Source organism: Sceloporus occidentalis, unplaced genomic scaffold (genome assembly GCF_023333645.1).
Source record: "Sceloporus occidentalis isolate IW3139 unplaced genomic scaffold, rSceOcc1.0.p SCAF_6, whole genome shotgun sequence".
NCBI lineage: Eukaryota > Metazoa > Chordata > Lepidosauria > Squamata > Phrynosomatidae > Sceloporus > Sceloporus occidentalis.
In genome coordinates, this window is record NW_028316986.1 from 64,838,598 (window position 1) to 64,865,419 (window position 26,822).

General features: G+C 41.2%; 1 protein-coding gene across 1 annotated transcript in view; it reads left to right on the forward strand.

Moving 5' to 3' along the window:
• Positions 1–253: 253 nt before the first annotated feature.
• Positions 254–26,822, forward strand: part of NID1 (nidogen 1) — a 70,895-nt gene continuing 44,326 nt past the window's right edge. The window contains exons 1-8 of the mRNA XM_089529453.1: positions 254–460; positions 14,503–14,802; positions 17,542–17,771; positions 18,830–19,245; positions 21,622–21,771; positions 22,522–22,773; positions 24,624–24,824; positions 26,482–26,724. Coding sequence (XP_089385579.1) covers positions 254–460; positions 14,503–14,802; positions 17,542–17,771; positions 18,830–19,245; positions 21,622–21,771; positions 22,522–22,773; positions 24,624–24,824; positions 26,482–26,724 — 1,999 coding nt within the window. The remainder of the gene's footprint in view (positions 461–14,502; positions 14,803–17,541; positions 17,772–18,829; positions 19,246–21,621; positions 21,772–22,521; positions 22,774–24,623; positions 24,825–26,481; positions 26,725–26,822) is intronic.

Sequence of the window (26,822 nt, forward strand, 5' to 3'; positions counted from 1 at the left end):
CGCTTGAATGGCCTTTTCATGTCAGTTGTGATGAACTTGTGATGAACTCCTAGGAATAGTCCTAGTGGTAGGCCCTCCTGGCCAGAGGCGGGAAAGCAGGGCTGTTGTCTATCTGGGGCTGGAGGAGCCTCGGGTGGGCAGAGCCTAGGAGTGGGGGCGCCTTTGGGGAGGGAGGGAGGCCCTTCCCTTCTGTTCCTTCCCTCTTTCCTGGGCTGCTCCTCGCTTGCTTTCTGCTGCTGCTGCCGGGGCCAGCATGGGGCGCCTGGGTTCCTGGTGGGGCTGCTGCTGGTGGGCGCTGTTGGGGTGCTCCCTCCCCAGAGACGGCGGGGCGCTCTTGCTCTTCCCCTTCGGACCGGAGCCAGGGGACGCCCAGCTGCAGCCCGGCGACGACGCTGCCTCCCCGCCTCTGCAGCTCAGCACCCCGCTCCGCTTCTACGGAGCCCCGGTGGAAGCCCTCTACGTGAGTCTCGGGCGGGCGGGCAGGGAGGCACGTCCTCCTTTGCCCGGACGCGTCCTACATTTCTAGCCCCCCCCCCCCCCCAGATGCCCTCCTTTGGGAGCATCCCTCAGGAGCATCCATCTCTATTTCAAGAAGTCTTTGCCAGCTTCTCCTTGGAAAGTGCCTCCATTTGTCCTCCTTTGCGGAAGGGCATCTGGACCCGGAGCGTCCTCCTTTTCCAGGACGTGCCCTACATTTCAAACCTCTGTCCGGAAGGCGCTCCCAATGTCCTCCCTTTGGAGCATCACCAAAGAGTTTGAAGCATGGATTTATTATTGTTACCATCATTATTATGCTGTATTTATAGAGCGCTGTAGACTTACATGCAAACAATACAGTCGATGTTTCTGGGAGGGTTTTCCAGCTTGTGATTTGGCCATGTCCAACGTTTGTCTGGAAGGTCCTACATTTTTGCGGCGCCTTGGCCTTTCTGAGGCCCTCTAGTCCTCCTTTTGCAGCTTGTGTCCAGGAGGAATTCCAGAAGGTCCTCCATCATGAGCGGGACTAAGAAGCATGCATTGAGAGCTCTAGGAGTGCTTTTGCTGTTGCTATACTGTATTGCTCTTTTCTTGTTGGTGGGAGGTTTGGCAGTGCCTTGTCCTCCTTTGTGGTTCTGGCATCTGGCCAGCCTTGGCACCATGGCAGGAGGGGGCAGGAGGGTCCTGGCATCATGCCTGGGTCAGGATGGGGTCCCTGGGGCAGAGAAGAGGGCTAGGAGGGCTACAGTTGTGACTGGGGGGGGGTTAGGAGGGAGCTGCAAGATGGAGGGAAGGGCTTTGCTGGGCTTGCTTAAGTCCCAGGAAGGAAAAGTGTTCCCTTTTTGGGGATGTGGCCCCTCAGAATCGGGTGCCCTTTCCTTCTAACTTCAGCTGTGTGACTGTGGCTGGGTTATGTTTCCTCGCTTGTTGTTTTGTGCCTCCCAGTCATGGTGACCCTAAGGCAAACCTAGGGTTTGCCTGGCAGGTTTTGTTCAGAGGGGGTTTGCCGTTGTCATCCTCTGAGGCTGAGAGAGTGTGACTTGCCTAAGACCACTCAGTGGGTTGTTGTTTTTTTAACCAAGGGAAGAGTTGTCTTCCTCAGCTCAGTGTTGTTGTGATGCGCCTTCAAGTCAACTCTTATGACGACCAGTCTGTTCCTAGGATTTTCTTGGCAAGAGTCCACCAGAGTTGAGAGAGTGTGACTTCCCCAAGATTCTCCAGTGGGCTTCCATGGCTGAGCAGGGCCAACACTTGAGCTCCCAGCAGCACTTGACTCTCTTTCCCCCTATAAACTGATGGTGACAGTGCCCTGCACAGGCTGTGGGAAAGTGTTTGTGTTGCCGCTACGTGTTTGGCAAAGGAATGGCTGAGATGATAGCACAAAATGGATTCAGCACGTTACTTGCATCTAGGGTTGAGCCGACCCCAGTTAGGAGAGGACTTTCTTTGCTGGGGAGTCCTCTTGTGTGAAAACGAGAGCAGGCTGGGCTTTCTGTGCTGAAAACTGATCATTGCAAAACAGTCAGACCCCTTGTTATTTATGGCTTTATGTCTTTATTCAGTTATTTATTGCCATGTCTTTATCAAGGCCTGTATCTCAAGACCTCAGGGTAATGTACAGATAAAATCCGTTTAGAACAGGTTAAAACAGTTATTGAGTTGTTTAAACAGTCTAAAAGTATGTTAAACTATTAAAACAAATTTAACTGTTTAAAGCAAACTAAAACAGTTTAAAGCCACCTCCCTGTAACGATTTGGCCCAAATATTTGGCTCACAAAAGCTAGGATGAAAAAGACATGTTTTTACTTGGTGACAAAGTAAAACCAGAGTTGGCACAAGTTGGGCCTCCAAGTAAAGGGCTTCTCTCAACTGAGTATCAAAGCAGGGAAGGCTTCTTCTCACATCCCCACACAATGTATTCTTTCCAGCAAAGGGTCCCTCAGAGGAGTTTATCACATGGGAGGAATTTCTCTTAATTTCAAATGAAAAGAAAGTGGGGCCAGAATGCAGTCACGTGAATTCACTAGTTCAGCAAATTTATGTGAATTTGAATTGCGTTCGAACTGGCTTTCCATTGTCCAAAAATAGCTTGCCATTGCCTGAAATTGCATGTGATCACCTCTCACACAATAAAGTGAAACCCCATGATTGCGTTCAGACTGACTTCCCATTGCCCAAAATTGCATGTGGTAGTCTATCACGCAATAACGTTAAACCACATGATTGCGTTTGGATTGCCATTGGATTATACTTCCAATTTCCCTTGTCTAATAACATCCTGGCACGTTCAATCAAGTACATTTTACCCATACTGTCTCTCACACAGCCACTCTAACATAAGACACTGCTCACAGTTACGTACATGCCAGTCATGCTCCTTCATGCTTTCTTTCACTCACACATATACTCATTTACTCTCCCTCACACACAGTCAGACACATTTATTTTCTTGTGTATATGTGAGTATGTAAAAAAGAGACAAAGAGTGTGACTGAGTGTGTTTGTGTGAGAGAGGGAGAGAAACAGAATTTGTGTGGGAGACTGTGAATGACTGTATTTGAGGGAATCCGAAAAGGAGTACTGCTGTACTGAGGGTGTCTGAGAATTGTTGTGTGCTAGACAGTAACTTTCACACTGAGAGAAGTACTGAAGATGTGTGAGAGATTATGCTGAGGCTGCAGCAGTGTCTCATCTTGAGAACCGGGGCAGTGACAGGACCGATGGGGGGAAAAGAAATGGCAAGAAGCAGCAGGATGCTTTCCCCCAGAGGCCACAATCCAGTGAGCTTCCCTGCTCTCCTCCTCCCTCAGGCAGAAACAGCTGCTAGAAACATCCTCCTTGCCTTTCTCTTTGGGAAGTGGAGAAGAAGGGGGGGAGGGAATTAGGGCCTCCAAGTCTCACACCTCCCTTGAGTAACTTTCACACTCCTCAGAGGTATGAGAACTAGTTGCAGTAGGGTGCTTTAAGCTAAGCAGTGTCCCTTGTATTTTGAGGCAGTGGGAGTGCAAAAGCCAAATTCATCCCATAAAACTGGAAACTCCCAACAAAATGCAGTGCTCATCAAGGGAAGACATTGTGCAGGAGCCAGTCAGGAAGATGTTTGCTGGTTGGGGAAGAACAGTCCCAAATCGTTTTGGCAGCTAAAGTATAGTTTTGCTAAATCCAAACAAATAGAAAACAGATGGGCTTTGTCCTTTCCAGGGCTTGCAGCTCCCCTCTGGAAGAGGCATTGTTGCTGTCACTGCAGCAATTTACTCCACTGGACTGTAGGTCAGTGGCTAAATTTACGACTGTATGTTTGAGTACAAAGGGTCAGATCCTGTTCTGTTCTAAATAATTGACATTCCTCTTCTGACACAATATCATCCAAGAAAGATCCATAGAGATTCTCTTTTGTTGAATTCTGCTTGTTTGCATGGATTGTTTTGTTTGCCTTTCTTACTCCAAGCTTGACCTTGCCTTTTCTCAGTATGGTAGAAGCAAGAACTAAGATGGATGTGGGTAACCTTCCTATTTTCCTGGGTCATTTTCTCCAATATCAACATTTTCCCCATATTAATATCTTTATCTCAAATTACATGCGCTGCACTGAAGAAGCAGCAAAAAGCCACCACCACAGCAGCTAGGGTGCCCTTTCCGTGGCACAAAAAGTAGCCACTTTTTGCACCATGGAAAGGCCAGATCGGAGCCGCAGCGCATGGGTGCTGCGGCTCCAATTCAGTGAGGAAAGGGGATACACAGAGCCGCTCCTTAGGGGTCATTTATTCAGCTCCCTAGTCAGGTAATCAGACTGATACTTTTGCAACTCTTTGAAAACCATAGGAGGTTGGAGGCAGTATACATTGATGTTAATGTTTTGACCAGCTTTGTGGTATAGGTGTTCTGAGTGTCCTAAGTCTAATGCTTTCCTTTATTCTTGTGAATTGGATGATCATTCTAAGGATCTTAGTGCACAGCAAAATAAAGTGATTTACTGCTCCCAATTTGAAGCCAAATTTGGGCTGCCCCTTGGTTTTATCTATGGCTTTTGCCCCCAAAAACTTGATTCTGGGAACAGCCTGGCTCCAATACTGGTCCCTGAACTCGCTTCGGTGGCCATTTTTCAAAGTCGGGAGCTTTCCGACTTTGCAACATTGCCACCGAAACAAATTCTGGTATTGGAGCCAGTATTGGAGCCGGGCTGTACCCAGATGGCAGTTTTCAGGGCAAAAGCCGTGCGATAAGACCAGAGGTCAGTCTGAATTTGGCTTCAGATTGGAGCGGTAAGTCGCTTTATTTTGTTGTGTGCTAAGCTCCGAGAATAAATTATTCTTGCAGGTTCCCAGTAATTAAATTTATTTGAATGAAAATTGCACAGATAATCCATTTTGACATATTTTTTCTGTACATATTCATGACATCATATAAACTCACTGGGCATGTATGATGTGTTGTATGTTAGAACTTCCCTCTTTGAGAGGATAATGTATGGAATGGATTGTGCCCTGTGGTTATGTTCATTTAAAAATGTTTTCAAGGAAGTTGTAGTCTGATCTTTGCCACCGGGATTGGGTTTAACAGCATAAAAATTCAAGCAGACAGACAAAGACATTAGATTTAATAGTCAGGTTGTGGTAAGATTTCCATTACATTTAATATTACATAATGTTTTTATTCTGTTTATCAGTAGTTCAGACTTACACACACACACACACACTTATATAGAGAGAGCTCACTTGTACTTTGAGACAAACTGATGAATGCTAATATATGTTTGGACAGTTCAGGAGCTTAGCCACAGTTACAACTACTTGTGTAACAAGATCTTCACAACACCAGTCTTATATGAGCATGCTAATCTTGTATGAGCATAGAAAGCTGGTTTGTGCTGAGTAAGATTATTGATCCATCAGGTCTTTACTGTTTGTTCTAACTAACAGTAGCAATTTATGGACTTTATCACATGGATTGCTTCCCATGAGCAAATTGCCATGAAATAGTTAGAAATCATAAAAGAAGCGTGATTGTGGTTCACACCCCCACATGCTTCTTTCGTGTGTAAATCATCATGGTGGCCTCAGGGCTCACTTCTCCTGTCAGTAAATCATCATGGAGCCACCATTTGGCAATAATAGAAGATCCCATTATTACCAAATGGGGGCTCCAAGAATGATTTGCTCACGGGAGAAGCTAGCCCTGATGCCTCCATGACAATTTACTCATGGGAGAAGTGTGTGGGGATGTGAACCCCAATCATACTTCTTTTACTATTTCTAATGATTTCACAGCAATTTGCTCACGGGAAGCCTCCTGTGTAAAAGTCCTATAAGGCCCACCTACAGTGGCTTGTTAAAGTCAGTCCAGAGCATTGTGCCCCAGATGGGCTTAGCATTTATATCATAATGGCCTACATTTTTCCTGAGTGTCCTTCATTTTGTGGTGCCTTGTCCTCCTTTGCGTTTATGACATCTAGTCATCCTGGTTGTGGATGGTGATCTGGTGAAGGGGTGGACAGGAAACAATTCTGCTTGTGGCTTGTAGTGTTTGGATTATTATTATTTTTTAAAGCTACAAAATGTCATTATTTGAACTATTGGATTTCTTCTCTCAAAGCCTAGATAAATTCAGCTCCTTTGTCTTCAGTACTCTTTTTAGCTTCTCCTTTTGCCTTTTATTAATCTCTAAATGAAGAAGAAGTATGTATAAAGCTTGTAGATGTTTTCATACATTCTATAAATGTAACTTAACCATGTATGTAATTCAAAAGTACTACATCCTAAAAATATAACAAGAGCTTGTGTCATGTTAGATTAAACGGAGTAATGCCTTAAAAGGCAATGATGAACTATACAGTTCTTATTGTCTCCACACAATTACTCTTGTTCTGGTTTTTTTGTCTTGCACTTCATGTAAATAAACTTGATTAATGTGACCTTACTATACTGTGAATATACTGCATTTCACTGGCATTTAAATTTACATTCATTCATACTTAAAGAAATGCACACAGACATAAATCAAATCTTAAATACATATCCATAGTTGGATTAAATCAGCAGAGTCATTTTTCATTGTATTGAAGTCAATGACATAATTGTCATCCCTATTTAAAATCTGGACAGTGCCTTTAATTACCAAATGATGTCAACTTTAACACGTGTGCATTCATTTTGTGTTAACATGTATAATCACAAATATATAAAATAGGGAATCACATCATCAAAAGGAGAGGGCTGTTGGTTGCAGCAGTATTTCCCCTGGCACCTAACCATTGGATAGAAGAAAACAAGCTCTTCAGGAAAAGAGGTTGTCTGCATGGCAGAGAAGAATACAGAGTTAGGACAAGTTACTGGCCAGTTGATTTAAAAAGGCAACATTTTATATCCTGATAGAGCATTGATATCCTGAATGAAGGTCAGCCTCTGGTTACATATGGTTACCATGTTTCTCTGGAGGGGGCAGTTTTCTTTGGCTTTTGGAAAGCCTAGTTCAGTTAGCAATCATTGCTCAAAGCACTTTTCAAAGCTTTTGAAATGACCTGCTACTCCATCTGTAACAAGAGAAGCTTACCCACACTATTTTGATTAGAAGTATTCCTTTTGCAGAGGTCAGTCCAGAGGACACTGCACAAAGGGCATGACAGAGGGGAAATTAAAAGGAAGATGGGTGTAAGAAATGTGGGACGATTTGTGTCCATATTATTTTGCAATGAATGAAAAAAGAAAGAAATATGAGAGTCAAAATCAACTTCCCAAAATAATGCAAATAGGATTCAAGTAGTGACATTAGCTAGAGCTACTGTAGATATCATACAGTAGCTGTTCCTTAGAGTAACCCTCCTATCTTCTAGATCTGGCTAATAAACAACAGCTGGAACAGACTACTGCGGATACTTGATTATGTTATCATAAAAGTCTGTTGCTATTCTTTCTCAGAATAAAACAGCTGACATGATCTGGATCAGGACCCTAGTGTAAAGGTCAGAGGGGCCTTGATTCTTGCTGCTGTGATCCCAGTCTCAACACAGACTTTCCAATTTCCCTTCCCAATTTGTAGAGGGGGGGATCTTAAAAAGTGCTTTTCCAATGAAATTTTGAGGTTCAGAGAGCTTGATCTGCATTAAACTATAATGAAGGAGAAAGGAGTTTGACTCTTTGTGAAGTCCCAGTCTGGATTGGGTCTCCTGTTCTTACACATGAGTAAGAAAAGGACGGAAGGTAATGTGTAATTTGACTTCAAGTATTATTTCCCAAATGTACTTACTGTATATACTCATGTATAAGTCTAGAAATTTTAGTAACAAAATGGCCCAAAAAATAGAGTCGAATTATCCATGGGTCAATGTAAGTACTGTACTTTAATTCTTATTTAAAAAGGGAATCATCCCCTGGTGAAAGACAAGAGCATAATCTGTTCTGGAAGTACTGACCCCACTCTATTCTGTCATCCATTCAGTCTTCAGTCTTCGGCATTGTTTTCCTCTGCTTCATCCTTTAGATTCTTTGTTCCATGCTCCCAAGTTTTACCCTCGACTTATCTATTGATCATATCAAAATGCATAATTTTGGTCCCAAAACTTGCCCTCGACTTATTCATGGGGTCGACTTATAGTTGAGTATATATGGTAGAACAGATGAAACACAGAATTCCCATATGCATGTGTCAATTCTAAGGACGATGATTGCTTCAAATATAGTTTTAATTTTTGCCAGAAGATTTTAAAAACTCTTTGTTTAAATAAAAAACTCTTTATTTAAACCAGTGATGTCCCTGCACCGGGTGTCACCCAGTGTGGGGGTGGGGATTCTGGGGTTGACACACACTCCCTCCCCAGTTCCGCCCCATCCTTTTCCTGATGAGGAAAAACATGGCATGGGGGGAGCATGCCTGACCAGGTGTTATTCCCCTTGTGGCACCACCACACCCCCCAGTGATTTAAACACTGTTTTAAACAGACATTTGATGTCTTCCAGAACACGGCTACATAACCCCCCAAACCCACAAAAAATTATAGACATTTGATGATTAACAGATTATACAAAAGGCTTTTAATGGGGAATGTGCTGCATTTTTATCTTTATTGTTATGTCTTTTAAATGCTTTTGTTGTTTTTAAATGATAGCTAATTTAATTATTTTTCAGCTTTTGTATTATTAGGATTTTAGTTGTATCTTGTTTTAACTTGGTCAGGAGAAAGGCAGGCTGCCCCGTTGCTGTTCCCAAGGTGACTGGATACAAAGAGAGCAGCAACTGAGCAGCTGGTAAAGCAGCAACTGGGAAGCCTCTTGCCCATGTCGATCTTTGCCACCTAGCACAGGTGATAGGCTTCTCAATTGCTGCTCAGCCAGCTATTTGGTTGCTGCTCCCAAGGTGAGTGGGTGCAAAGGAAGCAATGACCAAGATTGGTTATTTTAAATTGGCAGTAGTAGAGTAGACCTAATATCAAGGAATAGGCATGGGGGGGGGGGGGCTGCTAGTTTAGGTGTCCAAGGGGTTGTTCTCACTTAAGATTTGAAACAATTTAAAATACAACGTTTTTAATAAAATCGATTCAAAATAACACTGTTCTTATCCCGCTATCCGAATCGCTTTGTTCATCGTTCCCATCTGGTTATTTAAATCGAAGTTTTTACCTGCAAGCGTTCCTACTTGGCATGAAATCGGTGTTTAAATAAAGCGATTCTTCTCCTCCATACCTTATTTGGAGCTGTCAATCAATAGTACGTCAGAATGACGTAACGTTAATCCGGAATATTTGGAAGCGATTTATCTTTTGGCATCGTTTCCATTTCATTGACTGTTTGTGAATTTAGCGAATTTAGGAAAGCGAATTTAGGAAACCCAAGCTCTTTCCAGAGGAACTATGGGATAGGTTTTGCATGACAGCATCCCCTCTTCATGTCTCCCAAGACAGCCAGGGAGAATCCCTTCAGAGAGCACAGAGCTCAATGGGGGAGGCTTCTGGCAAAGCGAATTAAGGAAACCCAAGCTCTTTCCAGAGGAACTATGGGATAGGTTTTCCATGACAGCATCCCCTCTTCATGTCTCCCAAGACAGCCAGGGAGAATCCCTTCAGAGAGCACAGAGATCAATGGGGGAGGCTTCTGGCAAAGCGAATTAAGGAAACCCAAGCTCTTTCCAGAGGAACTATGGGATAGGTTTTCCATGACAGCATCCCCTCTTCATGTCTCCCAAGACAGCCAGGGAGAATCCCTTCAGAGAGCACAGAGATCAATGGGGGAGGCTTCTGGCAAAGCGAATTAAGGAAACCCAAGCTCTTTCCAGAGGAACTATGGGATAGGTTTTGCATGACAGCATCCCCTCTTCATGTCTCCCAAGACAGCCAGGGAGAATCCCTTCAGAGAGCACAGAGATCAATGGGGGAGGCTTCTGGCAAAGCGAATTTAGGAAACCCAAGCTCTTTCCAGAGGAACTATGGGATAGGTTTTCCATGACAGCATCCCCTCTTCATGTCTCCCAAGACAGCCAGGGAGAATCCCTTCAGAGAGCACAGAGATCAATGGGGGAGGCTTCTGGCAAAGCGAATTTAGGAAACCCAAGCTCTTTCCAGAGGAACTATGGGATAGGTTTTGCATGACAGCATCCTCTCTTCATGTCTCCCAAGACAGCCAGGGAGAATCCCTTCAGAGAGCCCAGAGATCAATGAAGGAGGCTGCTGGAAAAGCAGGGAGGGAGCACTCTTCCCAAAGATTCTCTTTCCAGGGTTGGAGGAGAAGGCAGATTCCATTTGAGAAAGGCAGGGAGAAAGGCTCTATCCCCCCCCCCCCCCCCATTGATCAGAGCCCTTCCTTGCCTGGGCGAGATCAGATGCCTCCTCATGAGGAGGCTTCCCTTCCCTGCCTGGGCGAGATCAGTGCCCAAGCGGGCAGGGAATGCCTCTTTGAGAGGAGCCTTCCCTTCCTGCCTCTCCTCCGTTAGAAATGGGCTCTCCCCACACAGAGGGGAGGTTGCAATCCACCGGGGGAAGCCTTGTACTCCTTTGGCAGATGCAGGCGCTTGAGCAGCCGGGACTTCAGGTGCTTAAAGCGCTGAAGAGATTAAGCGCCTGTAAACCATTAAAATAAAAAATAAAAATAATCCTTATCTCTTATTGAAAGACCACAGCGGACAAAGGGGTGAGGGAAGCAAAAATAGCGACAGCCATGACGGATGGGGACAGAAAGGGCAACTCCCCCAAGGCCAGCCCCATCGCACTCGGCTCCTCCCATCCATCTAACCCGATTCAAAGGCTATCGTTCCTATTTAAATACTCCGGTTCCTAACTCGAATCAATGGAAAAACGTAGGTCGGACCCTAGTGTTTTTTTTAACACGCGTTAAATGAGGAAAACTCGATTTAAATTTTTATCCTGCTCTACGATTCGATTTGTAGTGGGGACGATTGCAGGTTGCTCTAGAACCGTTCTAGGTTTAAATTGGATCCTAATAGGAACGCCACTCCTTGGATTCGATTCAGAACGCGGGGTTTCACCTAGTGGGAACAACCCCCAAGAGGATAGGGGATGGTAGCCTGAAAAGGGTTGGGGACTACTGGTATAGACTAATGAATATACTACTATGGCACAAACTACTGTGAGCTATAACTATCGTAGGACTGTAGTAGACTCAAGCAGAGGGGGATAATAGACTCTTAGGTAATTTATCTTCTTTTTATTGTCCTTCTTGAACTTCTTTAGTCAGCCATGAATTATAGTATCCTATCAGTTAGAAAGTGAATTCCCTTTTATTGGTTTTTTAAAACCAGTTTTTGGAATATGCAAAAAGATTCTAGTGAGCTCTGTAATATCTATGGATTGATTTACTTCTTTCATTTATTCCTCTTATCCTCCCAGGAGCTAGGGATCATACATGAGTGATATTGAATGTAATACTCATAATAAGCCTTTGAAACAGTTAGGCAGAAAGATTTGTTAATTCGTTTTTCAAATTTACACTCGTTCTTTTGATCATATAATCTCTAAAGCAGTTTACAACAGATTACAACAAAACAATGTGTGTGTTTTGTGTGTGTGTGTGTGTGTGTGTGTGTGTGTAAAAATCTTGGTAGTAGCAGCCAAGAAAGATGCTGGGGTGAAGTGTTTTGCAGCCAGCTTCCTGGTATTATTGTTACATATTGTGCCCAGAGGAAACAATCTCACCTCTCAAGACTTGCAGTGGGTTTGATAATGGCAGGATATGTATTATGTATCTCCTCACAGATTCTTGGCATACAGTGCTACTCCTCCGCCTTTCCTTTTTGGTTTATTTCTTTGGAATAGGTTTATATCTTTGTATTACCACATTCCAGTCATGAAACTCATTCTACCAGATTTCAATGATACCTGTAAAATCGTGTGTTAAGAGTTCAAGTTCATCTTGTTTATTTCACATGCTCTGTGCATCAGTGTAGACACATCTAGGGCCATAGGCCATTCTTTTTCCAGCCTTGAGTTCTTCTGCTGTTGGGCCAAATTCCCACTGCAACATTGTGATATGACTCCATAGACCATAGCCACATCCTGTGGAATCTGGGATGTTGAAGTTGTTGAAGGAGCAGTGTTCTCTGGCTGAAAATTCCAAGTGCCCCTCCCTATAGTGTAAATCCCAGGAGTCCATAGAATGGAACCATGGTAATTAAAGTGGAATCATTGTGTGATGGTTATGTAGGTCCCCATGTCTTTTATCCATAATGCTGAAAGATAATATTCCATAAACCATTTTATAAAAAAGCATTGGAACCCCCCCTTAAAAAAACATATTTCCCCCAAATGTTTCTGTTTCTGAGCCATCGGATCTCTATTTATATAACTTTTTGCTTCCATTCTTTGAAGTAGGGGTAAATCCAATAAAATTTGAGCATAGTTGCAAACATGAAATGAAATTAAATAAGAGGAATTTCCTCATCTGGTCTATATCTTTTCCTCTGTAGTCCTAATCATTTAAGGAGCTCCCATCCTCCATAAATGGAGAAAAATTCTATTGAGTTTACAATGCCACCACATTTTAATGTCTCTTATAAAGACATAGGCTTATGCATGATTCTGTAGGAGTGTAGGTTGTGGTAATGGGCAAATAATTTTACTGATAACCCCAATTTTTCTTTATTATTATTTTCAAAACAAGTTTCTGACTTCTGTGACTGCAAATGTGTGAGGAACACCTACTAAAGCCACAGAAGTGCCGCTGTTGTGCAGATATTTGAAGAGGCTAATGGTGGATTAGAATGATTTGCTATGCATCATGTCTCCAGTCTGTATGGCAAAGTTGTTACTAGTACTCTGTATTTATGCTGCTACTTCTTCTAAACCTGTATTAATTCTTTTCCTATATCAATATAGAGAAAAGCACAGCCTGGAAAAGTTACTTTTCTGTAGTACAAGTACTTTTCTGTATGCATTTCTGTGCTCTGGCTAAGAATCTAGAATGCCAGTTTTTTGCCAAATATCCCGACTCATTGATAACATGTCCTATGTTGTTTTTACAAATATTTTTTATGTCAGAGCTTTGGCCTGTAGGGAATATTTAACATTTTGCTACTAGTACTGTACTTGGAAGGCAGCCTGCAAGGGATACCAAGCTGTGAACCATATTCAGAGGCAGGAAATGGCAAACCTCTTCTGAATAAATCTTTCCAAGAAAAATTTAATAGGGTTGCAACTTAAAGGCACATTACAACAGTAGAAACTCATCAGCAGCCTGTCTGTAATAATGGCTTCTCATTTGCCCCAAATCATCACAAATGTCTGTCTGAGAAGAGCGTGGATGCTTGATGCAGTGATCTGGAATGGTGATATTGGCCTGTTACAGACTGCCAAAATAAAGCTGCTTCGGGTCTCTTTGGAGGTATGCTATTTAAATGATGCATGGGTCCTAAGAGTCCGGAGGTCACACCAAAGCCACACTCCATTCCTAAGCACTGGAGTGCAGCTTTGGTGCAGCTTCCGGATTCTTAGGATGCATGCATCATTTAAATAGCATACCTCCAAAGAGACCTGAAGCAGCTTTATTTTGGCAGTCTGTAACAGGCCATTATCTTGTTAAGGAAAGGTCAAAGATGCATTGGATAAAGATAGAAGCAATGGAGGCTCCCCCCACCCCACTTTTGACATCTTTAAATAGTCTATTTCATACTTCCAGGTACCAAAGAACCAGAAAATAGACCAATAAATGGAATATTTGGTCTAGATTTCATCCAAAATACCTCTCTCCATGCCATTTTCGTGATTAGAACTGTTATTTGGTCCCTAGGGTACAATTATAAGTATCATTCATATGTCTGTATACAGAAAATATTAATTTTGAGGAAGGAAGCATAATTAGGAAAGTGACACTGGAAAAAGGATTAGCAGTGGGCTGTCATCTGTGTAGTTCTAATTCAGTTTAGGGACACTAGTGGCAATTTTTAAATTGAAATTAACTTCTGTGATTAGGATGTGTTTGTTCACTGTCATTTTTCTAGGCATATTCCATTCAAATACTGTTCCCCTTTACCATTATAAGATGGGAATTATTAGTCTCTATGGGTCTGAGGTAGCAGAATTGTTAACTACAGTCCAAAACACACTGCAGAAATAATCCAATGTTAAACCACTTTAACTGCCCTGGCTCAGTGCTAGAGAACCCTGGAAACTGTAGTTTTGTGAGACATTTGGACTTCTCTGTCAGAGTTCTGGTGCCACAATAAACTACACTTCCCAGGATTCCCTAGCACTAAGCCAGGGCAATTAAAGCTGTCTCAAACTGGATAATTTCTGCAGTGTGTTTTGGACCTACTTTGATAACATCATTATTTAGGCTTAGCACAGGCTGTTCGTTTAACTGGAACACTGGGCCCAAAGCAATGAGATAAAACAGATAGTGGGTAAAAGTAGGACACTACATTCACAGACCAATAAACAAACAAACAAACAAACAAACATGATGAGGGAGACCTGGTTTGGGACTAGTACATCTGAAGCTGATCAAAATATTTCACAGTACTTGGGAATGTTAAAACCATCTATCTTATTTTGTCCTTTTTAATACTTTACTATTTATTTTTACTAGGTTCTTACTAATGGCATCATTGCAGTGAGTGAACCTTCAAGGGAAGATGAATACCTTGGCCAGTTTCCTCTCAGTTTTGGAGGTATCGCTCCCTTTTATGCTGATTTGGATACTACAGGTGGACAAGGGAGGGTGTATTATAGGGAAGAGTCATCGCCTGATGTCCTCCAGCTTGCTGCCAACTATATTAAAAGGGGCTTTCCAGATACTACCTTTGAGCCAAATAGTGTTATCATTGTTACCTGGGATTCTGTGGCACCTTATGCTGGACCTGGAGAAGATACCACTTTGCAAGCACAGGTGGGTAATGTAGCAACAGACAAATCAGATGGCATACATTTTTTGCCTGCTCTGTTAAATGGCAAAACTATAACAAATTAAGTAACAGTGCATATTTATTTGGAACTAAGTACACTGATATCCATGGCTTTATCCCTTGAGATAGTTTAGGCCCCAGTTTCACAAGCCTCAGTCAGTGTGGACAGTGTTCAGAATTGTAGATGTTACACCATAAGTGTTCCAAGTTGTGAAAGATCGTCTAGTCTGAGACTGCAACATACATGCAGTTCTATATAGTATTCTCAAAAGTAAATCCCATTAGGTCCAATAGTAAGAGATTCCTCCCAGGTAAGAATTGCTAACATGTAGTGTTTCTCAAGAAAAACAGGTTGAAATGTAGTTGCAAAACACTGTAAACCATTCTTCAGTATGCAAATTCAGAACAACTGGTGAGCAGAAGCCGGAGTATAAGCTGCTGATGTTCAGAACATTAGCCAAGTATTCATACTTACAAAACAATATTGAAACATAATTTATGAAAAGCAATGGATATAATATTTACACTGTTTGGTACATGCAAACTGAAGTGCTCCAAGTTCCACTGAACCTTCAGGGCATTACTCAGCAATCCTTGCTTCATCCCAAAGGCCCCAATACCACCTTACACATTGTGACATCAAGTGCATTGACATCAATGTGGTTCATATGTATCTGCACTTGAAAGCTTTTCCAAATGCACCCCTAAATGGTATATCCCTCCCTTTACATCCTTTCTTCTTCATATAAATACTTACAGAAGATATTATAGAGATTACCGCACGTCATTTTTGCGTTGGAAGGGACACGGAATCTAAAACTTGAAAATTGTATTATTCCGTCGCTGGGCATTAGGCAGCCCATATGCAACCTGGGCTTCTTGCACAGCTTTTCACAGATGGGAAAATTTCATGTTTGAAAAGCTGCTGGAGAAGCCCAGATTGCATAGGGGTTGCCTACTTCCTGGCGATGGAGCTTTTCAATAGGATCCGTTTTCAAGTTGTAGACTCCGTGTCCCAGTGCAGAAATGGCATGCAGTAATCTCCTATGACAAAGATTAATTAATTAGACTACTTCATTTCCAGAAAAGCAGTAATAAGATATTTACTTCCTGATATTTTTTATAAGTAAACGAACTTGAGATAGTTTTGTAAGTCTATAGTTACAGATGTTAAGAAAAAACTTAAGAGAAAATTTGACTTTTTAGGCTTTCCTGTTTAATGTTATAATTTTCAATATTAATATTCTACTCTTTTTTATTGAAGGGTAGAATTCTTGTATTTGGAATTTACCAATCTGTTTTATGTGCAAACAATAATAAGCCATACATGGCAGGTTTGTTTTAAAAGAATTGTTCAACTTCTAGTACTGCTGAAGCCATGCTGTTTTGTAAAACAGAGATCCAAAAACTCCACACTAGTTCCCCATACCTAGTGCTTCAGTCTTGTATTTCTTGACAGCATATTGCCCTGTGCTAAAGAGTAAATTGCTTTTTAAACAAGGAGAATTTTTCAAAAGCAATTTATGATTTGATATGGGCTATGCTATTCAGAAGGAGGAGTTTACAAAAAATTCTTTTGCATCTACTGAGACATCCTTGCGTGTACCTAATAATAATAATACTACTAATAAAATTTATTTATATCTTGCCTCTCTACAAAATGCAGTTGAAGCAGCTTACAAGATTAAAAATATACAGTCCGAACCCTCAACCCCCCCCTTAAAATACAATTAAACAATGTAGAATTTAAAAGATAAAACATACTTAAAAACAATACAATAACTGTAGTGAAGTCAAAGGTCAACAATTAGATTTTCCTTTTGATAGCTGGAGAACTATTCAGGAAAGGCCTGCCGGAAGAGATCCATCTTTATAGCTCTTTTAAAGCTATTTAGAGTGGTAATGTGACGGATTTCATCTGGCAGGCCATTCCACAATCTGGGAGCTACTGCTGAAAAGGTCCTCTGGGACCGATTTTTCCCTGAGGATCTAAGTGTGCGGGGAAGATTATATGGAAGGAAGCGGTCCCGAAGATAGGTTGGACCCAAGCCGTTTAGGGCTTTAAAGGTGATAACCAACACTTTGTACTGGGCCCGGAAACTGATGGGCAGCCAGTGGAGTGATCTTAAGATCGGTGTTATATGGTCTCTTCTGGATGTACCGGAGACCAATCTGGCTGCCATGTTCTGAACTAACTGGAGTTTCCAGACCAAGCACGAGGGTAACCCCATGTAGAGTGCATTGCAGAAATCAAGGCATGAGGTTACCAGTGCATGTACTACAGTCTCAAGGTCCCTGACTTCCAGGAAAGGGCGCAGCTGACGTATCAGCTGAAGCTGATAACAGGTGCTCCTGACTGTCGCATTCACCTGATTTGTCATGTGAAGCAACGAATCTAGGAGCACCCCCAGACTGTGAAGACAGTCCTTTGAAGAGAGTGTGACCCCTTCTAGGACTGGAGGTTGTATCCTGAAGTAGAACTTTAGATTGCAGTCTTGGGCATTGTTTTTCATTTTATGAAAGTTCTGCAATATGTACTGTTCAAAACACTGCTTGTTTCTGTAAGATGAATTTGAGGAGGATGTTTCTAAAATTGATTCTTGATTCAATATTCCATAAAAAATTATGGTATATGTACTGAGCTTTATAAGATGGACAAAGTATAATCATTTTCTCTAGTAATTCTTCTTTAAAAAATACATTGATTTAAATCTTCCCTACAGAGAAACACATTCCAGGCTGTTTTAGCCTCTTCCGACTCCAGTTCCTATGCAATTTTTCTTTATCCAGAAGATGGCTTGCAGTTCTTTGGTACACGTTCTAAAAATGATAAGGAAATTGTTCCAGCTACCGTTGGCTTTAGTCAACCCTCTACAAATTACTTTTTATGGGTAAAAGTTGGATCATACAATATAATTGCTGACAACGAAGAACTTCTTAGTAATCTGCACAGGTATGTTTTAATATATATATATTTTAATGTTATTCATTATTAATTAATTTCATGCAATCAATGTACATTTAGCTTTACAAGCAAAGCAACAACAAAAACCAGCAACCCTGCAAGATATGTGCATCCAGAGGGAAAGGACAAAGTAATGTAAATGTAAAACTATAAAATTGTAAAACAAATCATCCACATGTAATATACAAAGCAATACATAATAAGTGAAACAGATACATATTATCAAAATATACAAGACACACGAAGGGAATCTAACAGAAGGGCATGATCAACTGTATCAAAGGCTGCAGAAAGATCAAGAAGAATGAGAAATGAATACAGGCCTTTTTACTTGCCCAAATGAGATCATCTGTGAGCTTTGTAAGAGCTGGCTCCATAGAGTGCAAAGGGCAAAATCCAGATTGAAAAAGATCCATTATAGAAATACGAAAAAGAAAGCTGAGGCAATCGTGAAGTAGAGTGATAATCAGAAAGAAGATGGGTCAAGTGGAGGTTTCTTGAGAATTGGAGAAACAGTAGCATGTTTTAACTCTGAAAGAAAATAACTTCTGGAGAAGGACAGGTTAATAATATGGAGAAGAGAAGGTTGTTTTGTGAGGCAGCAGCACTCTGACAGAGAAGGCTAAAAAAAGATATTTTAAAACTACAAATTCCAGGATTCCATAGAATGGAACTAGTGATGTCAAACTGCATTATTTCCACAATGTATATGCTCCTGCAATATAAAACTGGATAGCATGCATTAACAGCAAAGAGATATGGAAGGGATAACCATATTATGTGAAAATTTGTTCATGACAATGTGAACAGATGAATTGTTTCTACACTAAAGACCATATGCATATAAGCTGCTGAAAATTGGTACCCTCTGGGGACTTCCAGTTTGCCTTAAGTTGTGCACATACAGTATGTCTGTTTTTGAGTCAGTGTTTCTGTAGAGTTCAGTAATTAGTGATGAAGGAGTTGTTTAACTTTTCAAAATATACAATGTAGTGATTGGCTTTCTTGTTTTGCTTCATCATTACATATTTTTTTTTGCCTTCTAGGAGCAGCAATTTGGGAAAACAAGGAGTCTGGGCATTTGAAATTGGCAGCTCAGATAATATCGTGTCAGCTAAAGTCACCCAGAGTTCTGTCAGTGTTGATTATGGTGACTATGACCAGTTCCAGGAAGTAACTACAGAACCTTCCATATCACATAAGGATTCCATTGAGATAAGCCAGCCAGAAGAATCCTATGAGATTTCCAGAAGAGGAGATAGTGTACAGGCTACTTACAACATACCTCAGCCAGCAGCAGAAGATGGTTTTCAGTCTCCATATCAAACTTTAACAGAACAGCCTCCAGCTGAGCCTCCGCTCCCTACTGGGAAAAATCCACCTCTCCAGTTTCCAGCTCAGCAGTTTCCTCGACAACATGCTCAGATTATTGATGTAGAAGAAGTTGATGAAACTGGAATTGGTAAGAACTGGGATTACAAGGATCATTTCATCAACCACATAATGATTTATGCTATTTTTCATCTAAATCTAATTACCATAAATAAGGAGTAACAGACACGAGTGTGCCAGTTCCTAATCCCCAAGAAATGTTAAACTGTGAGCAGCCTGCTCCTCTCAGACCTTAACATGCCATATAGAGGTGAAAGTAGACACATATCCTCCAAAGCAAAATATTTAATATTATTTTTAAAAAGTAGTTGGTGGCAATTATTACATTCAAAAAGTTAACATGCTGCTTGTTATTGTATTTATTATTATTATTATTATTATTATTATTATTATTAAATGTCTTGACTTCCTATTCTCACCCTCACACCCTACCAGATGTTACGGACTGATATTTTAGAAGTACAGTCGGCCCTTGGAACTCATGGGGGATCCATTCCGGACCCCTCCCCAAATATTGTGCTTATTCAAGCCCCATAAGCTTGAATGGGGTGTGTGCATGTATGTGGCGGGGGGGGGGGTGCACCATGGGTGCACACCCTACTGCTGTTAATGGCAGTTGCCCCTCCGTGTATTTCCAAGTCCACCGATCGCAAGTCCGCAGACTTGGAGGGGCAACTGTAATGTGTAAATGTAGCATGTTACTTACTACATTTTTTAAAAAAAGTATTAAGGTTTTTTTATTATTTTATTTAATATTCCACCTGTGATGCTGGCCTTCCCAAGGCTGGCCTTACAGTTCTTAGCTTTGAATGCCTGCCACTCTCACCTTGGCCTATGGTTCCCTTTAAAATCTTTCCTTGGATTTGAGTTCTGGTCCTTCTGTTGAGCTCAGTGTGGACACGTTTGTGAATAGGTTTTGTATTCTTTATGTATGGTAAGCATGATCACACCTTGATTCTGGGTGAAGGAAGTCAGTTTGAGTCAGGGCTAACAAATTAGCAACTTAACAAGAAACTTAAATTTATTAATTATATCCTATAGAACAATAGTTGATGCGTTAACAACTTCCAGTTCTTAGTTTCAAACATAGAATAGTATTCAAATTGAGTTATACCGAGATCTTTTCATCAAACAATTCAGACACATCCGCTCCTCTCTGACTTCCAACTGACTTTACCATCTCTCAACTGTGTCTTATTTTTTTTTAAAAAACTGTCACTCACAGAGGCCCATCCACCCCATCATATGTGGATGGGTAGTTGCTGCAATCCACTTATAGAGACACTGTGACACTGGTCATCCCTACTTTGTAGGTGAGTGAAAGATCCTAAGAACATCCAGGTAGGCATATAATACTGGAAGAGAAAATGTCCTGTTTGAGATGGAAAGAAGACAGGACAAGAAGGAAATATCTGATCTAACAAGGTGAGGTTGATCCCTCACAAAGCATATAGCTTCACCACTCTGCAATTACCAACAGAAAGGCTATCCGCTAGGTGTGTAATCTGAAGGCAGAAGAAGGTATTGCCTTCAAGGGTTTCTTGGACCATTAAAAGAAATGCAGCCAATCCAGGAAGGTGTAAAACCCCGTAACCTTTGAAAAATTGCCTGACTCGTGGATCTGATAAACAAGAAGGCTCACAATCTCATGTTCAGATTGGCTACCCTCTATTGTTCCAAGCACTGCTTCACCCCCATTCATCCAAGAACCACTCAGTATCATATTTGCAACTTGTTTCTTCTTTGCTTTCCCTGTTACAGTCACACCACCATTCTCCTTTGCTAAAACAACATTATCCCCAAAAGTAAGATATAATAGGTAAAAGTGTTACTTGCAGCTTCTTGCATTCAGGCTGTGAGAGCTCAGCTTCCAAAAAAGTCCAGTCAAGACTGACAGCCACAGGACTAGCTGACTGACAGATGAAAAACATGTGGAAGTGAGTGATAGAAATGAGTTTCCTGGAATCTGACATGGCTGACTGAAACACTGAACAGGAGTACTCTTTACATCAACATTTTATTGCAAGTCTTACTTGTATATTTTTCTAATCTTTATGTAGTTTGGCCACAAAAGCAAATTAATCTTGGCTGCACGAGGGGAAAACATTTTCCATCAAAGAGTGGAAATTAGAAGGACCCTTCACTACTGACTGCAGCAAGCTGGATTTTTGTTCTGTTTCATCATGAGCAAAGAGTGGGTGTTAAGAGAACTGAAAACAGCACTACTGATTTTGGAGACTTTGCTCCTACAATTGGAGTGGTGTTCTGTCTTCCAGTGTTTCTGTAATTCCTTGTCCTGCAAGCTAGCTGTTTCACAGCTGGCAGGCAAAAGGAATGGGCCAAAATGTACCACAAATGGTATTCTGGTTGTAATAGAGACAAAATTTCTGAGTTCTTATTGAATCGCACTATGCTGTGAATATTTCTTCTTTTTTCTTCTCTGTAGTGTTTCGTTACAGTACGGATCTCCAGCAGAGCTGTGCAAACAACCGCCATCAGTGTTCAGTTCATGCTGTTTGCAAAGACTATCCAAATGGTTTCTGTTGCAGTTGTATTTCTGGTTACAAAGGAAATGGTCGGCAGTGTGTAGCAGAAGGTATTTTTAAAAATGGTTTCAAACTAACAATTCTCAAACAACACAGTTAAGAAAGACCTTTTTCTTTGCTGAATGCAATTGTTGCTGTGCCGTGGCAGCACAGGGATCTTGAAAGCCCAATATAAGATCTCTAATAAAATGCAGTCCAAGTGCATCAGTGAACATTCTATAACAGTTAAGAAAAATGTTGTCACATACAACCCTTTAAAAATTAATAGTTAGATATGGAGTTTTTAGTTAAGCACACTGAAAAAATTATGAAATGTTGTGTGCATGTTGCTCTTAAATCTTATATGAAAGAAATCAAGAAGTTAATGGGTTAACCAAAGATCTTGCACAGTAGAACAACTAGAACAGTAAGGGGATCAAATTTCAACCCTGGTGTGGGTTATTTCTGCACTGTGTTTTGTAGTTAATTTATCAGTCCAAACTGGTACGAAGTGTTGCTGGATTATTGAAATCAATATTAAGCTTATGATACACATCACATGGTCTTGTGTATTCAGTCTAAGAACTTAGCAGAGCTTAGAATAAATTTAATTAAAATAAAATCCTTGCCTGTAATCTATTTCATTTTCTTAAAAAAACTTTATTTTAAAAAAATAACAACAACAGTCAGTGTTTGAATAATGATAAACATTTTACATTATTTTAAAGGTTATTTTTGCAAGCTTCTTGGCTATTTTTAGTAATGCTAAAGACAAGATATTGCAGTGCTATAACTTGGCTGCTTTGCTTTTGTTGTACAAGGTTCTCCTCAGCGAGTCAATGGGAAAGTGAAAGGACGAATCTTTGTAGGAAACAACCCAGTACCAATTGTTTTTGAGAACACTGACCTCCACTCATATGTTGTGATGAACCATGGGCGTGCATATACTGCCATCAGCACAATTCCAGAAGCTTTGGGTGTCTCCTTGCTTCCTCTTGCCCCCATTGGAGGTGTCATTGGATGGATGTTTGCTGTGGAGCAGCAAGGATATAAAAATGGATTCAGTATTACTGGTAAATTTTATGCTTGTTCCTAAAAAGTCATTTCATATTTTAGAACCTCAATGTAGAGAAATTGTTCCTAGTTAAACAAAGCCAGCTGTCTTTGTTCCAGAAGAAAGGCCTCAGAAATATAACATAAAACTTTCATTTCATCATGGTCATTAAGAGAAATGTGGCACAGAACATTTTTCAGGGCACAGCCACCAGATCATTTTAATATCTAGCTATGTGAATGGTACGAAACCATTTTTGTTTTCTGCATTTTTGGCAACAGAAAAAGGCTAAAAGAAGTAAATATAAAGCAAATGGGCAGAAAACTTTTTCCAGCAAAAAGAAGCTTGAGTCTTTTATTGACTCTCATTTTTTGCATTTTTCCTTTTTAAAATAACTACTACCCATGCCTCAGATGTGTGTTTGTTTGTAAGGTTAAAAGGGGAAAAGCTCAGCAATTTCTTTTTGCATTAACAATATTCCAAATCTTCCTGGTTTCAATGCCAATTGCAAAAATTTGCAATTTTTCAGATGGGATGACTGTGCTGAAGTTGTTTTGCCCACTTTTAAGTAGAATACCATACATGCTACTGCTGTCTTACACTGGCTACTTTTGCACAGATTGGTCAGTTACGTAAAAACATCAGTGTTGTCATAGTTCCTGCTCCATAGTGGGCCACAGTTGTTTCCCATTTAAACAGAATTTAACTATCTGTTGCTGTTTGAAAAACTGGCTCCCATTAGAGCTATTATGCTATAGCCTTTGCCTTCCCAAAGACAAAAGTAAGTGAAATGGATGAGAGGATGATCAGTTTTACCTCATTTTTCAGATATGGCTGTATTGCTTTTTGTGGGTTTTTTGGGCTATGTGGCCATGTTCTAGCAGAGTTTCTTCCTGACATTTTGCCAGCATCTGTGGCTGGCATCTTCAGAGAATGTTTGCCTGGAAAGGACTTGGCTATATATATTGTGTAACCTGGAAAGGCAGGAGTGATTTGCATGTATATTGTTTGTTGCTAATGGCAGACCTCAGGGTGTGAGGGTCTGCACAAGAGGATTAATGTCTGCTTGATAGTGCTCATTGTCTGCCGGGAGAGTTCTCATTTGCACTTGTTGAGTCTTTATCTTGCTATCTTTCAACAAAGACATTAATCCTCTTGTGCAGACCCTCACACCCTGAGGCCTGCCATTAGCAACAAACAATATACATGCAAATCACTCCTGCCTTTCCAGGTCACACACTATATATAGCCAAGTCCTTTCCAGGCAAACATTCTCTGAAGATGCCAGCCATAGATGCTGCCGAAACATCAGGAAGAAACTCTGCTAGAACATGGCCACATAGCCCGAAAAACCCACAAAAATTATGGATGCTGGCCATGAAAGCCTTCGACTTCATATGGCTGTATTGATCAGTCGCCCCCCCTTTCCCTTCAAAATTATGATTCACACACCAGATCTAAAGCAGAGTGAAACATATTACATAATTAGCTATTTAATTGGAACTTAAGCTTTTTCTCATCTCTTAGAATCATAGAGTTGGAAGAGACCGCAAGGGCCATCCCATCCAACCCCCTGCCATGCAGGAAATCTAAATCAAAGCATCCCCGACAGATGTCCATCCAGCCTCTGTTTAAAGAACTACAAGGAAGGAGACTACACTACACTCCAAGGGAGTATGTTTGGAGTGTAGTCTTCTCTAGTCTCATGTCATCATTACAGCTAATTTCACCCCCCAGAAACTTCATAAAATACAGAATGCATTTTTAGAACAGGCTATGGTGGACACATATCTAGAAATGGAGAAAGATGGGTACTACTACTATTTTTTTTAAACATATAAATAATAACTGCTTTCATTCATCTTCTAGGTGGTGAATTTACTAGACAAGCTGAAGTTACATTTCTTAACAACAATGAAAAGCTGACCATTAAACAGAAATTCAGTGGAATTGATGAACATGGACATCTTACCATTGACACACAACTTGAAGGCAATGTGCCAGAGATCCCATTTGGTTCTTCTGTACATATAGAGCCTTACACTGAGCTCTATCATTCTTCTAGTTCAGGTGGGTTAAAACCCTTGCAAAACTTTGCTCCTTCCATATTTTTAAAACATGTTTTCTAAAACTGTGATAAGCTTTCAAGACATTGCAAGATGAGTCTTCTGTGTTTTGTGATTTGACAAAAATAGTACAGTTATGTCCTTATCTGGAGAAGATTTAGTGTAATATCTTAAAAGTGTCTGCTTTTGATTAGACATTTATCATATGAAGTGGCTCATGGCTATGATTTATGACTGAACTGTTTTATAACTGCCCATCAAGCACATGCCAACTTTTCAGATTAAATCCAACATTGCTTGTAATGACTTCTGCTCAAACAACCAAACTTTCCTTCCTCGTCTTTCTTTCCTCCTGAAACCCCTGTGCCCTCTGATGTCTGTTCCAAAAGGGCCCCCGTTTTATAGTGTGCATGAATTAAAAAAAAGTAGTGGAAGAAATAAAGATCTACAAAATAAAGATTCCACTTGAAACAATGGCCTTTAATCCACCCCAGCATTTGCACAGTCAAATATAATTTCTGATCACTCATGCTCTTAGCCACTTAGCCAACCTTTGCCTTGTATAAAGCAATGGACTAGATCCAGTACAGTGTTTAGTGAGCAAAGGGATCTTGTAGTATCTTTGAGACAAAGGGGCAGTTCAGACTGGCACTTTATGTCGGCTTGTATGCCAACTAGGGCTGAGTGTCCAGACACTCCTAGCCCTAGTTTCGCTGCCCGGCCACCATCATGGCGCACGCCCATCCACACAGCACACCCCATGATGATGCATGTGGGCAGAGCACCCAAATGGAACTGGACAGAGGGGTGTCATGACGCTGCACAGCGGCATTCATGATGGCCCTTCCAGGAAGCTGCCCAGAGCAGCTTCTTTTGGGGTGCGGATTGGTGTGGTAGCATGTGGCTTCTGCAGCACCAATCCGGGGCAGGAAGGGGTGGCTTCCAGCCCTCTGTCTGTACTCCCCCTAACTGAAAGAAAGAAGTTGGTAGTGTGAGCTTTTGCAGACTTGAGTCTACATCCTCGGATGCATGGAGTCCTGAGACAATCTCTTTATCCTGTACTTCTTGAAAGCTGTACCAGAAGAGTGAAGGACCTTCCAGAGCAACATGAGAAGTGTCATGATATAGGAGCAAGTGAAACTGACAAAGATTTCCTCCCTCTGAACTTCCTGCAGTGGTGCCTCTCTGCTGGATCCCAGTGTTTTCTGTGAATGTAAAGAGCCTTTCTATTCACAGAATGATCAATCTAGATCCGACTCAATAATTATAACTTAGGGGCTGTACAGACGGGCGGCGGGATGCTGCTCCTGTTTGCCCCAGATTCAGGCTGCAGTAACCATATGTCACAGCCTCTGGAGGGTGTAAAAAGAAGCCTCAAAAGGGGGCTTTTTTTTTTGGCATCCTGGCATGTGTCATCATGGCACATACTGTGTGGACTGGAACATGCCAAAATGGATCCCGGGTGACACGGTAAAGGCTTTGAGCATGCGGACGCTCAGCCCTCACCGCATGTACAGGTTGGCACAAAGTGCCAGTCTGTACAGCCCCTTAGAGTTGTTTGTTTGTAATATTTAATAGTCTGATTTATATATAGTCTGATGAATATATTAATAACCGTTAATTTTCTTCTTGTTAATATAAGATCTTTTCTTTTTTTTCAGTTATCACATCATCATCTACCAGAGAGTATACTGTGACTGAACCAGAAAGAGATGGGGTGTCTCCTACTTATACTGTTCCCTATCAGTGGCGACAGACAATCTCATTTGATGAGTGCATTCATGATGACTCTCATCACCCTGTTTCAGCCACCCAGCAACTATCAGTGGACAGCGTCTTTGTCTTGTATAACAGAGATGAACAAATTTTGCGATATGCAATGAGCAATTCAATTGGCCCAATTGGTATGTTCAGTGGAAATTACTTTGGTTTGTTGACCTCTTACTATTCTAGGGTTCGTTAGGACCCTGTTTTGTTTATCTTTTGAGTTTCCCCCCCTAAA